We start from the raw sequence: 18,113 nt of genomic DNA on the forward strand, positions 1-18,113 counted from the left end.
AACTCCTAACCACACATTTAATTTGTTTATACGGATTTTTTTTTATTTATTTATTTGGTTTCTACTTTAATTCCTTTAGGGACTATTTCTTTCGCCTTATTGTGAGTCAAATAAAATGATTTAATTTAAGAGTGCATACTGTATAATAGCCTCCTTCAGTTTTTAAGAGTGTGTAAAGTTATTTGTCGTCGTGGCAAACTGATTCAGGAAGGGAGAAATTGTCAGTTTATTAGTCTCGCACATCACCGTTGTCAATTTGAGGCCATCAAATTAAATCTTTTATCTCAATCCTTGGAACCTTGCTGCGCGCGGGCCCTGTGTCATTCCTATTAGCAGTTAAAGGCCACGGGCAAGAATAAACCCATTTTACGGATGCAGGTGATCGGCTGTGCGTGCGTGCGTGTGTGTGTGTGTGTGTGCGATGGAGAGAGAGAGCGCTCATTTGCATACAGCTGAATAGTGTATGCCTCCCGTCCCGCACATTACACCCGCATGAGGGCGAGAGAGGGGCACGCGTCGCAACAATAGGAGGCACGCCACCACTAAACCGTAAAACGCATGGGTGGGCATAAAGAGGCACACGCTACCAACAAGATAAAACACACCCAAAACATGTTAGAAAAAAAAGGCGACATCGGACACAATGTCGGCCTGTGGATTCGTGCCTAAATGGAAACAGTATTCTATGTATTTTATTAGTGATATGGAGAATTTAATATTAAAATAAAAATACATACGTTGTGGGTTGATTTACACATCTGGCATGGGCTATTAATCTGTTTTGTCTGTATGCTTAAAATAAACAATAAAGAAAGTGGATTTCAATGTCAATAGCATTTTTTTTTTAATGCTGGGGAGATTTGTCTTTTAATCACATTTCTAGTTTCATTGTTTGTGATCCAGCCCGGGGGAGAGACACATATGACCCCACAGAGAGTGAAGGATCTGAAAGGAAATAGTGCGCGCGGCTGCAATGCTAGTAGGGGCTAATTAGGCGTGCAATTGAGTGGAACCAAGGGCAAAAGGGTGCAAGGAGTAAGGCAGTAATTGAATTCCTGCTTTCTTTTCTCGAAGTTTCGGCTCTCCTGCATTGTCCTTACTCACTGTCCATAATGTGCAAATGTGCGTCCAGCGCATTGTGCGCTAAAAATAAGTCAACAGATGTTAGGGCTTGTTAATAATCGCCCAGTATCCATGGTGGTCAGTCAGCACAGTGCCAGTGGGTATTAAATCTGGATAATTGTTGTTGGGTTGGAAGGGAAGGGGGCTGAATATGTGAAGGGGGCGGTGTCAGTGGAGTGATTGGCAGTTTATGTAATGAGCAGCGCAGTGCAAGTCTATATATCTGGGAGGGGACACACTACGGTTCATTCACGAGTAATAGACGAGTGATGAACATCCGTGGCGCACTGACGCACCAAGTTCAGCACCAAAACAAGCTCTGAGCCGCGCACACATAGCGGAGTGACCATTGTGGAGTACAGTACCATGCAAGGAGGGGACGCCTGCTGACAGAAAGAAGCACGGCTGTGGATATTGGTCTTCCCTCACCTTTGGATAACTTGGAGCTTGGAAACGCTTTCTCTGGACTCTTGTGTTTTGTTTTTGTTTTTTTGACGCACAGTCACAAGGACCGACAGGAGAACTCCCTGGGAGTGAAGAAGGATTTATACGTGTTTTGAGAATTTTTTGCGCCCCCATTTGTTTTTTTCCTCGGTGTAAATACTTTGGAATAGGGAGGTTTTGCTGCTTTATTGGCTGGTGACGCGGCTGCCCTGGAGAAGCGAGAAGGATGGCAGCCTGGTTCACCTTTACCATCGCATTCAGCACCACGTTGATATCACAGGTATGAAGGAGGATAACACATCCCCTCGTGATCCTGAGAGAGCTCGGCGATCACAGATGGAGTGCCACTTGTTTTCATGTCAAAAAAAGAAAAAGAAAAAAGAATAAGCTAGATATGTAACTGCACCGACGTTTTCCTAAATCATATTTCCTTCTCTTTTAGGTATGGGGCTCTGGTGTTTTTGAGCTCGATCTTCACGAATTTAAAAATCACAAAGGTTTGCTGGCAAACGGGAACGCATGCAAACCCAACTGCAGGACTTATTTTAGAATTTGCTTGAAGAACTATCAGGCTGTGGTCTCGCCAGGTGACTGCATCTTTGGAAGTACAATGACAGCAGTGCTGGGGACAAACTCTTTCAGCGCCAAGGACAGTGGCACTTTACCTGGACCGATACAAATACCGTTCAACTTTGGATGGCCGGTAAGAGCGTGGAGCAGTGAATCCACTTTAGGCTATCTGTTTTATTTCAGCGACCACTATTAATGTTGTTTCAGGGAACTGCTATGCATTTTGGGAGCGCACCGGTTATTGGTCAGCTCATCTAATCCATATCATTAGGTAATACTCTGTCGACAAACAGATTGGACTGCTACCACGTCGTTCATTTCAAAATCCAGAAGGCCATGCAGTGATCATTGCAACACATATTTTATAAACGAAGCCTTAAATTGAAATAGCCCTGTTGAATGAACAGTCTGTGAAAAACAATAGTTTTGATGTACGATTTCCTCCTTAAATAATGAGCTCTGTCAAAAAAAAAAAAAAAAAAAAAAAAAACAGTAAAATAGATATTAATGAACTGCATGTGTTTTCTCCTCAGGGGTCGTTTTCATTAATAATTGAAGCCTGGCATTCACCTTATGGAAATCTACCTGTAGGTAAGTGCAACACTTTTTTTACCACAGGAGGGAGCTCTGTCTGTACATTGAACACATGAGGTTCTCCAACTAGTTTACCATTTTTGCACAAATACAAGCACAAAAAAAGTTAAATTTAGGCAATTTACACAGCTCAGGCAGTCAACATGCTCCTCTCCACAGCTTGTTAATTGTTCACAATTTCACACATTTTCAGCCTATTCACTCCTTTGTTATGAACTTCAGAACACCTTTTTTCATTCTTATACCCAATACAATTGAACTTCCTCTGGTTTATTTTTGGCGTGGGAAAGAGCTGTGGGCTTTGGTGAGAATACACAGTGCCTGCCAAAAACCCCTGACTACATCTTCCTGTATTTTACACCTTACTCTGTTCCGCCCTTTGGAAGAGGAGACTGGGCCTGGGAATGTTTTTGCTGACGGAAAGAAAGAGGAAATTTCAAACCTGAGTTTATCTTTCATCTAAGCTGTATGGGATTTGATAAGGGATGCAGCTTGGTACTGTGCAGATTATTAGAACAAAACCGAATGACTTTTGAACCCACAAGCCATTTATGATGCAGTCCTTGACATAAAACCATAATCATCTAAGGCCATAAACAAGCTTTGATATCCTAAATTAATTCTGACTTCCCCCTCTTTCTCTTTCAGATACCAGCAACTCAGACTTTTTGATAAGCTTTTTTGCCATCCAAAGACAGCTGGGTGTAGGAACTGACTGGTCTCAGGACGTACAGACCGAAAAGCAGACAGAGCTACGATATTCTTACCGGTTCATCTGTAACGAAAGTTACTATGGAGAAAGTTGTTCCAAAAGGTGCACGCCCAGGGATGACCGATTTGGCCACTACACCTGCAACCGTAACGGGCAGCTATCCTGCATGCTTGGCTGGAAGGGGAAATACTGCGAAGAACGTAAGCAATCAACAAAATGTCTTGCATTAGGCCTGTTCACACCTAGCTGATTTGCGTTACATCAGCAGTCTGGTCTTACTCTCTTTCTTGCATGTCTGTCAGTTGACTCATGGAGTTCTGTTGTTCAGTGTTGCTCTGACCTTGTGTCTGTGTATTTTTTTACACGAGAGTCATCCAGATGTTTGCAAATGACTCGCAGATACTGTTTCAGCCTAAATGTGCAGCTTGGTATGATAAGAACTCCTTGTATGATTGAGTGGACAGGCCTTACCTCACAAGAGTTGTAACTTCTGCGAGGTATCCTCATGGTGCATGACCTTTACCCTTCATCATTATGGTTTAGGGCCTAGAGAGAAACCAGATTTGTGGGCAGGCACAAGTTCCAGATATCAGTAGTTATTAAGTTGTAAGATAACCCATAGGTCATCATCATTAAGGCCACAAGATGTTGAGTACTATAACAAGACATGACGTAATGTAGTCTAGCAAGTGTGATAAGCAATTTTGGTGTAGAAAGCATTTTTCAGAGATATCTGCCTCATATAATTTGTAAAATTCTGATGTGTAATTGGTTGTGGGTTTGTGAACACTTATTGAATATGGGTTGAGGGACAGACGGCACTAGCATGACAACAGGCACATTATACTTGTGCAAACCCACTTAGCTAAATCATAAACCAACACTCCCATGTTTTGGATAGGTCTGAATGGGCCTATGAGGAGGCCCGATGCCATTTGGCTCCACAATAGGCACTTTTCACCAAAACAAATTAATCAAAGAGTAGATTGGAAGGAGGCACCATGAGAGTAATAGTTACCATGTGCTGGATATGTGACCACATGGGTGACAGCGGATCTGTCATCCATGTCACTTGGTGGTGAAAGAGAAATTGGCATGTGCTATTTTGACTGTGGCGCCAAATTCTAACCAGATGGGCTCACGTGTCGCAATTACAGACACATCAATCGTCTGTGACTACAGAAAATATACATGCAAAAGATAGATTGGGCATCTTTCAGAAGCCTAACCCCCCCTCTCTAACACTCCCATAGCCTACATCAATTTAAACAAGACTGGTGTTTCGGGCATGTTTTAGGACCTTGAAGAAACTCAAGCACAATCAAGCAAAAACACATGCTGTGAACTTTAGCTAAAGATAGGCAAGCAGCAGCTCTCAAATCTCAAAAAAATCATCCTAATTAAACTGTAAATAAATAGCTAATGGACACAGCTGTAAGGGTTATGATCATTTCCTTTAGCTTGTCAATATGCAAATGAGCTTACACAGTTGTGACTTTAATTGGCAGTTTGAAACAGTTTGTGTCTTAATGAAATCACATCCAACTTAGAACTGAGAATTTGTGTTTATTTAAAAAAAAAAAAAAAACTACCTTCATGTAGATCTAGTACTGTACAGCGCGTGCCCGGTAACATAATCCGCAGGCGGGGGGTGCGCGGGCATTGACAGAGGAGGAGCCCGGCCGACTGCACGCGCCAAGGTTAATCGCGGCATTATTATCCGCCACGCGCCATCGATGTTTAGTCCCTTCCATTGTTGGGCGCGCGGTAGTAGCAGCTGCAAATATGGTTCTGGCAGACCACAAACAACAATAGTGACAGCTGTCTGCTATTGAGAGCAAGCATCTGTTCTGGACTAAACCGGCCGCTTACCGTCAGTCGCCTGATATGTAGTCCTGCAAATCAGTGTCATGCAAGACCGGTACACTTAAAACAGGACAAACAAACCCTCAACCGATTTCCCCCGTGGCAGCTGGGGGTGTGGCGGACAGGTTTAGATCAAATGAAGGCTTCTAAGGAAAGTTGAGACAGATTTAGGCCCTAATGTAAGCCTGTTTCAACAAATAGAGTCACAGTTGGCTATTTCAAGAAAATGAGTGATCTGTAGCCTCGTTGTCGGTATAGAGCTCTACAGTGTTGTTTTAAAAGGCTTTTAGCTACTACTCTTATGAAAGTTGAGTGTTTGATACATAGTGTCACCAGGCACCACTATGCTAAAACAACCAGATGGGCGCACCAGCAAAAAAGAGGAGCAGACTGACTATGTTTGTTTTTTCTCTTTGCTTTAGCTATCTGTCTGGAAGGCTGTAGCGAGAGGAATGGAAACTGCTCCAAACCTGGCGAGTGTGTGTAAGTATTAATAATTATGAAGTGTTGAAATAGGTGTTGGCTGTTGCGTAAGAGGGAACACATTTATTAAGAGAGGTTTAAGTTCTCTAAATCAACAACATTTCCGTCTATTCCCTCTCTTGTCTCCCAGCATCACTCACTGGCTTCCCATGTTCATTTCTTGTCACTACCCTGTCTCACTCACTCACTTGCTCAATCAATTACCAGCAAGGATAATTCACACACACACACACACACTAACCGACTTGCTGTGAGAAATTCCTCCTGAATCCTATTTTGCCCTCTTTTCAGACACAAATCCATCATTCCCACTGCTAAAACTGACCCAAATTGAGGTTAAACCCTTTTATATCCAACACCGTAAAGCTGCGCCCATGTCTCTGCTCACTCAGCAAAAAAATGTTGGAACCTTTAAAGCACATCTTAAGTCCGCCAATCTCATGGCACGACAAGGCCGCTGAAAACTGTGCTGAGAAAAATATATTCATGGGAAGCAAGAAAAAAATGTGTTGACTGTTGGCTGGCTGCCAGAAATCTGTTCAGCAGTATTTCACCTTTGTATTATTACATTATCTTTATTTATCCTTAATATACACTGTACATACCTTTGTGATTGTTTGACAACCCCACCCCCTCCCCCCCAATATCAGCCTCTGTTCATCCTGTAGTTACTGCATTCAAATTGTAGACAATGTTTATATCATTCACCATGTTTATTGGAAAAAACAATGTTTCTTGTATGTAATGATGTAATGAGGTTGGGGGGGGGCATAATTTGTGCTGATGCATGATTAACGTTGGCACTGAACCCAGGCCTTCTGAAAAAAAAAACACTTTAAAAAATAAAATAAAATTTTTCAAGATGGATTCATATGAGCATTTAATGACTGGATCCAACTGTGCTGCAGCTATTAATGTCTTGTTACATGATTGATGACAGCTAATCCGTGACGGGGCAATAAAGCACAGATGTCTGCTCTCATTTAATCTAAGTTGACTGATTGCATGTTTCAGAGAACTGAAATTGGCAGTTTTAACTACCAGTTTCAGATATGTTATTCATGGCAATTATAAGACGTACAATATGAGGAATAAGTGATTCATCAAAGAACCTATTTTCTTGCAGATGCCGAGATGGCTGGCAAGGCACATTCTGTGACGAGTGTAGGAAGTACCCGGCCTGTAAGCACGGTACCTGCCAGCTGCCATGGCAGTGTAACTGTCAGGAGGGCTGGGGAGGCCTATTATGTGACCAAGGTACACCATACAACATGGACCACTGCTGCTGTTCCTTTTTAAACGATGTTCTCGTATTACTTGTGCGCTGTTTTCATTTGAATTAACTTGAAAGCATTAGTAAATTAGCTTTCCTCTGAAGTGTCCCAGCCATAGCTCTGTGCACATCCGGAGGGGATAGCTTTATTCTTTTCCCTCTTTATGTTCCCTGTAAACAAACACTCTTTTCTCCCCCAGACCTGAACTTCTGCACCCATCACCATCCTTGTGTGAATGGCGCCACCTGTATGAACACCGGACAGGGCAGCTATACATGTACATGCCTGCCTGGTTTCACAGGGGTCAACTGTGAGCTGGAGATGCAGGAGTGTGACAGCAACCCCTGCAGGAATGGAGGGAAATGCACAGTGAGTTAGAAATGGATACATTTTTATATTCTAATATTCAAAAAAAATAGAGGGACGGGGTTAATTCTCTAGGTTTTGATTGTCCGACTAACTTTTCCTTTCCTTTCCTTTTCCCCAGAATTTGGAAAGTGGCTACATGTGCACATGTCCCCAAGGCTTCGAGGGCTCCCACTGTGAGCACAGCCTGCTGACGTGCGCTGACTCCCCCTGTTTCCACAGTGGCAAATGCTGGGAGAAGGACAATGGCCGCAGCTACATGTGCGAGTGTCCGCGCAGCTACACCGGACTCAACTGCGAGAAGAGAGTGGACAAGTGCACGTCGCTTCCCTGCGCTAATGGTAAAGTCTTCCTCCCCTCTTTGCCCCCCCTTTCTGAACTTCCCCTCGCTCTTTCTCCCCCCTTCAAATTCCTGCAACTGGAAGCAAAGTGGAACAACAGGAATTACAGGGAACTTGGTGTCTATTGTCCTCCATATAAACACTCGGCAGCTCAGAGCAGCAGCTTGTAAATGTCGCCACAGCTCGCAGCGATTGTTGATGAAAGGGGACAAATATTCAGCACAGCTCGATTTCTGTGTTCTTGTAAACATGGAGGGCTCTGGATCGTTGTGTGTGTTGGGAGAATAACACACAGTGCTGTGGCCACACTGTGGATGCGATGGAAATGTGTGAAGCGAAGGGGCCTCAGGGGAAGGTTCATGTAGATCATGTTCTTTCTGATTTTGAAATGTCTGTCATTTCTTTGCTAATGTTAGCTGTGTTTGTTGATTCTAACCAGCCTCCTCTTCTGTAGGTGGTCTGTGTCTGATTCACAGTGGCTTGCGTATGTGTAGCTGCCGTGCAGGATTTACCGGCCAGCGCTGCGAAATCAACATCAATGAGTGCGCCAGGGAGCCCTGCCTCAACGGTGGCACCTGCCAAGACCGAATCAACGACTACACCTGCGTCTGTCCCGCTGGCTACGGGGGACGCAACTGCGACAGAGTCCTAGATGAGTGCTCCCTTCGACCCTGCCTCAACGGGGGTCTTTGCACTGGGGGAGGCGGTCCAGGCAAGCCTCCAGCAACCTGCATCTGCACATCAGGCTTCACTGGGCCTCGCTGCGAGTTCTTCGCCGCCGTCACCTCTCCCGTGACCAACGGCGAGATTCAAGATGGCTTCCAGTGGGCAGCAGTTTCTTTGGCCGTGGGGCTGGTGGCGCTGCTGGTGTTGCTGTGTATGGTGGGCTTGGCTTTGAGGCACATCCACAGGCAGGCCCAAAGAGAGCGGGGAGACACAGAGACTATGAACAACCTGTCCAATGTTCAGAGAGACAACCTGATCCCAGAGTGCCAGCTGAAAAACACCAACCAGAAAATCGGCCTGGAGGTGGACTGTGATTCAGAGAAATCGAACTTTATCCACAAAAACTATCACTTGGACTCGTACAACTCTAACTCAAAGGAGTTCAAGGATGACAAGTCACAAGAGGATAAAAGTCTTATTTATGACAAATGTTTAGAAGACAAAATGCCTTTGAGTAGAATGTACAGGTAAGAGGAACCGTATTCACGCTACTTGTACTACTTGTACTAACTATCATGTGAACATATGATAATGTGTGTCAAAGTACTGGGAAATTTCCATAGCTCCCTCTATTTATTGTGCTCATGCAGTGATGTATCTTTGTGTCCCTGCTGAGTGGGAATTACTATTAATGGGTGCTCTCACCCAACAATAAGCCCCAACTGTTTTTTTCAATCTTGGAAACTATACATTTGTCATTCCCACAGAGTGTATACACGTTTGACAATTGCTTTGCTACAAACAGCCCCCATCCTCCCCGCAGCCTCACTGTGTATGTGCGCAACTAATGCATAGCTCTGCCATGTGCTTCTAGTTTGTGTTAACACCAAGTGTGATTTGTGTTTGCAGTGAAAAGCCAGAGTGTAGGATATCAACGATATGTTCCTCAAGAGACTCCATGTACCAGTCGGTATTTGTTATAGCAGAGGAAAGGAGGGAATGCGTCATAGCGACTGAGGTAAGCCAATAAAACCACATCTTCATCAGCATTTCCGCAGATCCTCCACTTGAAATGTATCATTTCGTCCCAAGTGCCCCATCCCTCACTAGTGCAGCAACATTTAAGACAGGGGATGGTGCTATTTGTAGAAAGGCGGTGTTCTGGTATTTGGACCTAAGCTGGTGGAAGCCCAATCAACAGCATTATTGGTTTCTGTAAATTACCCTGACCATTCTTTATCTTGGCCATGTGATGACCTAAGGTCCGAACTTATACTGATTCCTCACATATGTTTGGCTCTGCTTGGTCTCGAAGGTGCTATGTTTTACTGCGATGGCATTTAGTGGAATTTTTCAGTTCATTTCCAAGGATAATATAATGTTAATACTGAAGTATATGGCCAGCAACAGTTCAAAACGTGTTGTAAAAACACTTTTAGCTTTGGGATTATTGTGTCATTTTATTTTGTTGTGTTTGTAATACAGTTTTGTGCTCTCCTTTTTTCTCCGACAGGTATAAACTGTGAGGGGTCTGGAGGCAAGGGAAGGAGGAAAAAGACACAATCGAGGCAGAATATAATATTCTGGATTGTTTACAAATGCTGAAAAGAGACTGGAGATTGTTTAAGATGTCCACTGCTGCTCTGGAACACTTGAGAACTGGAGAGGGCAGAGATCTCTGCTCTGCAAAAGAAAAAAGAACAGAACTGAGAAACTTTATGTTGACCGAGTGTTTGTATGCAAAACATGTACAGTGAAGGACCTCTCACAGTGGTGACAATGGTTAAACAGACTGGCGAATAGACTCACTACACAAGGTGTGGAGACTGACACCGGTGAAATACTAATTTATAATCTCGGCCATCCTTGACAGGAGAAGGAGGCGAAGGTGGATCATCGCCCCTCGTATCTGACCCGGCCTTGTGTGATAATCATGATGACTTAGACGGCCAATCAATCAGTAATAAAAAAAGGTGCCTAAGATTTGACCCCTTGAAACCCCCATACACCCACACTCACTCCTGCCATCTTCGCCTGCTATGCAAGACTCAGGGTCGAGACGAGTGAACTCACCCACTGTCACAATCCAACCTCACAAACACTGAGAGTTATGAATGTCTGAAACTAATCTTCAGCTGTCAATCATGCGAAAATGACTGGTTGGACTGGTTTCCACGCAACGGTGAAGATTGTATGCAGCCCAACTTCACTACAAGCCTTAAAAGAGGGGTTTGAACACTAAATTTGTGCCCTTGTCTGTTCTTGGATCTCTTGCACAACAAAAATAAATCGGGGGGGAAAACACTTTTTTGAATCAACAGGGATTTGAAGAGAAAACCACAGGAGCGCAATAGCCTGTGCTGTGCCAGCAAGATCCAAGAGAAAGGAAAAGTTTGCATAGAAAAGCGTGGGTTTTTTTTTATGCAACCCAACTGAGAAAAACAAGGAGAAAAGACTGTCACACCACTGCCTGCCTATAATAAATTTCAAAACTACAGAACCAATAATGTAATTTTTTTAAATGATTATTTCCAGAGTTTAATTTAAATATGACACACTGCTCTTTATATGTTTTATAATATTATTTTGTATATAATGCATATTTATAAGGACCAAACTTCTGAAGAATAAAACTTCCTTGAAAACTTTGAATTTGATATCAGTAAATGGAAGGGGAAATTTATTTTTGAGGTTGTTTTTAAATAATGAAATGAGTACAAATGGTGTGTATTGCATTCATTTTTTTTGTCCTGTGCTCAGTTTATACTCATATCGCTCTGCTAGACCTCTTAAATTGTAAGCAGGTTTATGAATATGAAATCCAGCTGCTCTTCTACATTCACACATCACATTAAATGTTTGGGACATTAGGTAGGGACGTAAAGCCCCCTGCCTGTAGCATCACTACTTTGAGTAATTCCTGGAAACGCCTTTGGCTCCCACCCCGCTCACCCACCCCTCGTTCTCTCTCCGACCCTAAATTGGCTTGAAATTCAAATCCGTTTCCACGGATACCACCCCCTCAAGCTGGAAATGGCGAAACAAAGCCAGGCGCAGGGCAAAGGGGAACGCCCCCCTCAACAACCCCTTGTAATACACACACGTTCCGTGTACACACACACACACACAGCCAACCAAACAGATGCCGTGGGGGGAGTACAGAGAGAGTCTGTAGTGCCATAAAAACAGCAGCATATGTCAGGCCTCTCGCCCCGTGTGCATGACACACAGCGCGCAGACCTCCTCCCACAAAAAAAACACACTCAAACACTTACAGGCTCCCCAACTGCCTGCCTCCCCTTCAGGGTTAAGAGCAATATTTCAATGCCCAGTTCTGTGCTACCCACTCCTGCAGACAAGGCTGGGGAGAGGGCCCAACACTGGGGCTGTCACCAGAGGGGAGGGGAAACCAGATGGGAGCCTGTGGATCTGGTATGAATCCACATAAATAACAAGATCTCTAGTTTAGAAAAGTTGACTTCTCAGTGAAATCTGGTCAATCGAATTTCCCCTTGAGATATCACCCGCGGATCCGTCTGAAAATTTGTTCCAGTGTGTCTGAAAATCCATTTCTAGGAAACGTGCCATCCGCATTATCAAATGCAAACCTCTCCTGCCTCCAGTTAACAGAAATCCCGCGACAGTCAACACCCCCTAATCAGCAGCAATCAACACTCGGCAGAGAATCTGGATGGCTTTTCCCTCACACACATCCTGTTAGCCTGTTGACCTAGGCATCCTCATCTAAGGGCTTGTGTGTGCGTAAAAAACAAGTTTGGAAAAGGGTGCTTCCGGCCTGGCTCATGAAAAACATACACGTTATCGCAGCAATTAATCATCTAGTAAAAGGCCCCCCCACACACACACACTTTGCTCTGTTACCTGACCCAGCCTGATAGTAGTGAAGGGCTTCTTCCCACCATCATCATACTCACACCTATAAGCAGACACACACCCTCATTCACACTTGCTCACAGTGGCAAACACATGCTAGGGCTTTGCTCTTTGGCCTCTGGGTCTCCATAGCATGGCCGGGTATTTTCATTGTCTTATAATCACAGCATCCTGTTTGTGACCCAGTGACGTCAGTTCCTGTTTCCTCCCTGATTAAAAAATGCAGAACAGGCACGCGCAGGGCCAGCAATTTTTCTCACGCATCACTCTCTTCAATCTGCACAGATGACTTGGGATTTTCAGGAAAGCAACCTCAAAACAAGCGAGAGCGCAGACAAACACACTAATCAGCAGTATTTGTTCTAAAGAAGGAACGAGAGGGAAAGATGCATGGAGAATCAGGAAGCAGATTTGACATCTTCCTATCTCTTTATGAGAAGTGTGGAAGTTTCAAAGCTGCAACTCTTTCTCTCTCTTACTTATTTAAAGCCTAGTGTGGCTCCTGACCGTTTTTGTACACGCATGTGAAGGCAGATTATACCGATACACTGTGACGCTGTTGTAACTCTCTGTAACCTCGCCCTGCACTGCACTTGTAGTCGTCTCGTTGATTAACACTAGGTGTCAGTAAAAAACCCACACACAGGAAATAAGTGGTCAGTGCATGCCAAAATAAAGCAGGTACACTCAAGTTTAAAGGGACACAATTAAAATAGCTGCCTAAACATGATTTAGAGCATGACACATGGATTCAACCATTAAATTATAAATACATGACGCATCCAATGATTCAGGCAAACCTACTGGAAGAATCTGAGACTGAATCTTTAGCACATAAACACATCTGTTCTGTGGATGTTTTCTGTGTCATATTCGTTAGGATCAACTTTTAGATGCTCATCTCCCCCAGCAACAAGCTCCTGACCTAAAGAATGTTTACATCATACTTAAAGCACAACCTCCTGCTTCAGTGCTGCAGGAGTGATGTATGCAGTCTGTCTCGTTTGTCTGCATTATACTTCATGTCTTGTGGGCCAGAAAAACAAGCAAAACCACGAGGGATATAATGACACAAGTTACCCCAAGAGTTAATATTTTAGTCTGGGTCTTGAATGGTGATCTATTTTAAGTATATTTGTTTGACAGCAAAGACAAATATAGCCAGGTGAATTTTTGATTAATCGTCTAGTCCAAACATCAAATCAGTGGGCTTAGATTAGGCAGGTCTGTCAGCTTGGCTTAGTCAAGCCTTTAGTGGCCTGTGCTTAGAGCAGCGCAGAGACAGGTTCGAGGAGTGGATGGATGTGAATGTGCATGACACAGGGTCACTCAAAAGCCTGGATTGTGCGGTGCTTTAGATTTATGAAGAGCTGATACAGTGGTCTGGCCTCTTATGGAGGCAGATAATGCCAGCTATTTATAGATAATCTATCTATTGAGCGCAGATGAGCCTCTGCTATTACAGTATATCAGCTCCAGCAGGAGTGGTGGCCATTGTTGTACATTTGATCTTCTCTTCCCTCGTTCTGATCATCAGTCCTTTTTTTGTTGTGTTACCACTGTGGGTTGTGTTTTGGCAGTTTTCATTCACTATAATCTTTTTCTAGCTTTTGCTAGAGTAAGATTTTGAATGATAAAAGGCCAACCCTCTAGTGAGCCAGCCACATGTGGCATGTCAAAATGACCAACAAAAACAAAACTGTTTTACACAACAAATCAAATTTGAAAAGTATTTCAACACGTTTTCTGCCTGGTTCCAGAGGGCTGAGATGAATGTGGTGGTAGTGTGGGATTCTCAGTAACCTTCGTCTTGCTATTGGATCTTTGAGCTGTGGGAGATCATAGCCCTGCCTTGCCCTGGCTGATTATAGACTGTATAAAAAAGCTGCTTATTCCCTCACATGTCAGGAGTGATTTCCATACTGTGTACAGATAATTCCCGTAGAAATATTTATTATTTATGTTGTTGTTGTGTTAAATTTCACATAGCATTTTATAGTTTTTCCTATATTTTCTGTCTATTTTCTTTTTGCCTATCTTGTGAAATAAAATACATCGCTCTAACTGGGCCTCTCTCCTAGACCAAGTCTGATGCAATGTCTTGGTATGTTGCTTGGTTGCTGCTATGGACCCGAAATGCTGAGGGAAGTTGCATCAGCCACATCAAGTCTGAACCATATGGAAATGTATTCAAAGAATGACAACACAGGCGACCAATCATAAATCGAGTCGGAGGGTGTGACAGTTCATTGACCAATCACGTTGAAATATCGGTGTGCGTCTCCCGTCAAATCTGAGCCAATAGTGTAACTGGGTTGGTTTGAAGTCCTGCCTTATTCGGCGCACCGAATTTTTATTGGATAAAATGGGATCGAGAACAAGTCTTCCTTACATTTTATTGGCCAAAAACACTGGCATGGACTCGCCCACAGTCCCTGGACTGTATAAATACGTGAGCGCCTCGTCGCCATGTTATCGAGGAAACGCTTCAAATCGCTGCGGCGTCTTGACCCGGGTGAACCGTAACGTATTTCAAACGCTGACATCCCAAACACAAACCTTGATCTTTAAATTCGTCAGCTGTACGTTCGTAGAGTCACCGGCCAGCGAAGCAGCTGGTCGAAACGGGTTTTGTTATTTTCCCCCATCGACTTGAAGGCCAAAGCGGCTGCCATGGATTTTTAAGGCATAATGCGGCACCTCTAATGCAACGGCAATGCATAGTGCAAGGCAAAATCAACTGCGAAACTCCATCTTCGCAACTGCTAAGCAGTTGGGCTCAAATACCGTCCGCGGTATACCTGCGAGCCAACCGGTACCGCTGCTCCTGGACCGGAGGAAGCTAACGCTAGCTAGCTAGTCATCTTAGCTAATCCCATCAAACTGGGGAAAAAAAAGTCGTCAACACCATCGATCAAAATGAAGCCTCAAAACATCGTCGCCGAGAAGACCAGCTTGTGGATATTCGGGTACGGGTCACTGGTGTGGAAGCCCGACTTCAAGTACATGAGGAGCAAGGTTGGTTACATACAAGGCTACAAGAGACGTTTCTGGCACGGAGACAACTTCCACCGCGGGAATGACGAGTTGGTAAGATGCTTACTGTTAGTGCGTACTTTGCCACATGATGTTAGTTGGCTTATGGTGGCTCACACTACCATCAGACATTGTTCATGGCCGTGACCCATTTTCTCTCTCTTTCCTCTGCAGCCCGGAAGAGTGGTGACGCTGATTGAAGATGATGATGTAAGTGGAAAACTCTACATCCTATTGGTTTGCCAGTGACGCTGTTGCCTGCTGGGGACTAACTCTGGCATACTTTCAGAAATGTTATTAGTATGAGCTGTCAAATAAAGTAACACAAATGCTGTAGAGAATGTAAAGATGATCCCCCACTGCATAATCACTGAACTTGTATTATTATCCCCCCCCCCCCACAGGAGAGCACTTGGGGTGTGGCTTTTGAGGTGACAGGCTCTCAAGTCGAGGAGTCCCTGAAGTACCTCAATGTGCGCGAGACGGTCTGCGGCGGCTACGTCACCAAAATGGTGGAGTTCTTCCCCAAGGGGGAGAACCAACCTCCGGTTCAGGCGCTGGTGTACATCGCCACTGCAGACAACCCCCTGTACCTGGGGCCGGCCAGCTCGGAGGAGATCGGGTTCCAGATTGCTGTGTGCAGTGGAAAGACGGGCCACAACCTGGAGTATCTGCTCCGCTTGGCTGAGTTCATGAGGAGCAGCTGCCCGCACGTTGAAGACCATCACCTGTTCTCCATCGAGGCAGCCGCACAGACCATGGTGCACTGTCTGTTGGCCCTGCAGTAGCTTGTACCCTGTGTCTCACTAGCTTGTATCGTGGATGAATACACTACACATACATCACCCAGAGGCTTTTCACCAATCATGCAGTCCACCTATGTTTTATGTTGTGAAATCTAGGTTCACGTTACCATCCAGTGTACTTGAATTCATTGAATGCTACTGAAATGAAAACAAAAGGGAAGCATGATATTAACTGGGTTACTTTTGTTCTGACCCATGTTTACATGTAACGTTACACCTGTTAAATGTGTGATCACTGAATTCTTGTCTGAAGATCTGTTCACATGTGGGGTTTTCTATAATTTTATTTTTATTTGCACAACTCTGACTCCATCCAATCCATTCAGACGGCAAAGCAATTGTGGTAGTTGAACCTGTTTGCAATTAAATGGTTTGGTTTTTTTTCTTAAAGGTATGAACCAGTTGTTTTTTACTAGTTGCTTGTGGCAACTTCCATCCACTGTAGAAGCAAAATACAAATAAAAAGTTAAACAGTAATTGTGTGGTTTTTTTTTTTTCCTCTAACATGAACTTTTCGCTCATGCCAGCCAAAATGCACAACCTCCAAGGCATGTGGTTCATTCTAGTAAAACTTATTACCAGGGTTTTAAAATGGTTACTCTGGGGAAAAAGAGGCAGGGTCATGTTTCTACATCCATCTATGGAAAGGCTGACTTGGAAATAGACCAGTGGTCAACACCCCCAGGCCTTTTGACAAACTGACATTAAGGGGATAACAAAAGCGTGCACCCCTCCCCCCAAGGATTACTGAACTGTAATCTCAGACCTTTAAAATCCTTACAATGAAATAGTCGAAGTAAAAATCACTCATAACTGATCACGCCACACAGCCACACCAAAGGTGTAGGCTGAAGTTGTCACAACCAAAAAAAATGTGGGAGACACTGACACAAAATATTACATATAAAGACATGTGCATATACAGGCCACATTTGACACCCATACAAGGCCCGAGGCTTGTTCCAAGCAGCTGGTTTACAGTTACACTTTACTATATATACACACTGCTCAAAAAAATAAAGGGAATACTAAAATAACACATCCTAGATCTGAATGAATGAAATAATCATTAAACACTCCTTTCTTTACATACTTGAATGTGCTGACAACAAAATCACACAAAAATGATCAATGGAAATCAAATTTATCAACCCATGGAGGTCTGGATTTGGAGTCACACTCAAAATCAAAGTGGAAAACCACACTACAAGCCGATCCAACTTTGATGTAATGTCCTTAAAACAAGTCAAAATGAGGCTCAGTAGTGTGTTTGGCCTCCACGTGCCTGTATGACCTCCCTACAACGCCTGGGCATGCTCCTGATGAGGTGGCGGATGGTCTCCTGAGGGATCTCCTCCCAGACCTGGACTAAAGCATCCGCCAACTCCTGGACAGTCTGTGGTGCAACGTGGCGTTGGTGGATGGAGCGAAACATGATGTCCCAGATGTGCTCAATTGGATTCAGGTCTGGGGAACGGGCGGGCCAGTCCATAGCATCAATGCAGCAGAACGTTCCCCACGGCGTCTCCAGACTCTGTGACGTCTGTCACATGTACTCAGTGTGAACCTGCTTTCATCTGTGAAGAGCACAGGGCGCCAGTGGCGAATTTGCCAATCTTGGTGTTCTCTGGCAAATGCCAACAGTCCTGCACGGTGTTGGGCTGTAGGCACAACCCCCATCTGTGGACGTTGGGCCCTCATACCACCCTCATTGAGTCTGTTTCTGACCGTTTGAGCAGACACATGCACATTTGTGGCCTGCTGAAGGTCATTTTGCAGGGGTCTGGCAGCGCTCCTCCTGCTCCTCCTTGCACAAAGGCGGAGGTAGCGGTCCTGCTGCTGGGTTGTTGCCCTCCTACGGCCTCCTCCACGTCTCCTGATGTACTGGCCTGTCTCCTGGTAGCGCCTCCATGCTCTGGACACTACGCTGACAGACACA

The 18,113-nt window shown here is 44.3% G+C and overlaps 2 protein-coding genes across 2 annotated transcripts; both read left to right on the forward strand.

Annotated features, from left to right (window-relative positions):
* The first annotated feature begins 1,373 nt into the window (after positions 1-1,373).
* Positions 1,374-11,090, forward strand: dll4 (delta-like 4 (Drosophila)). Its single transcript, XM_046061061.1, has 11 exons — positions 1,374-1,846; positions 2,009-2,269; positions 2,670-2,727; positions 3,379-3,642; positions 5,731-5,791; positions 6,918-7,048; positions 7,265-7,434; positions 7,553-7,772; positions 8,227-8,965; positions 9,348-9,456; positions 9,952-11,090. Exons 1-11 carry the CDS (start codon positions 1,793-1,795, stop codon positions 9,955-9,957), a joined length of 2,073 nt encoding a protein of 690 aa, XP_045917017.1. The 5' UTR covers positions 1,374-1,792; the 3' UTR covers positions 9,958-11,090.
* Positions 11,091-14,800: 3,710 nt separating this feature from the next.
* On the forward strand, positions 14,801-16,651 carry chac1 (ChaC, cation transport regulator homolog 1 (E. coli)). The gene is made up of 3 exons (XM_046060582.1): positions 14,801-15,422; positions 15,543-15,578; positions 15,773-16,651. Exons 1-3 carry the CDS (start codon positions 15,252-15,254, stop codon positions 16,154-16,156), a joined length of 591 nt encoding a protein of 196 aa, XP_045916538.1. The 5' UTR covers positions 14,801-15,251; the 3' UTR covers positions 16,157-16,651.
* The last annotated feature ends 1,462 nt before the right edge of the window (positions 16,652-18,113 follow it).

Source organism: Micropterus dolomieu, linkage group LG10 (genome assembly GCF_021292245.1).
Source record: "Micropterus dolomieu isolate WLL.071019.BEF.003 ecotype Adirondacks linkage group LG10, ASM2129224v1, whole genome shotgun sequence".
In the NCBI taxonomy this organism is placed as follows: domain Eukaryota; kingdom Metazoa; phylum Chordata; class Actinopteri; order Centrarchiformes; family Centrarchidae; genus Micropterus; species Micropterus dolomieu.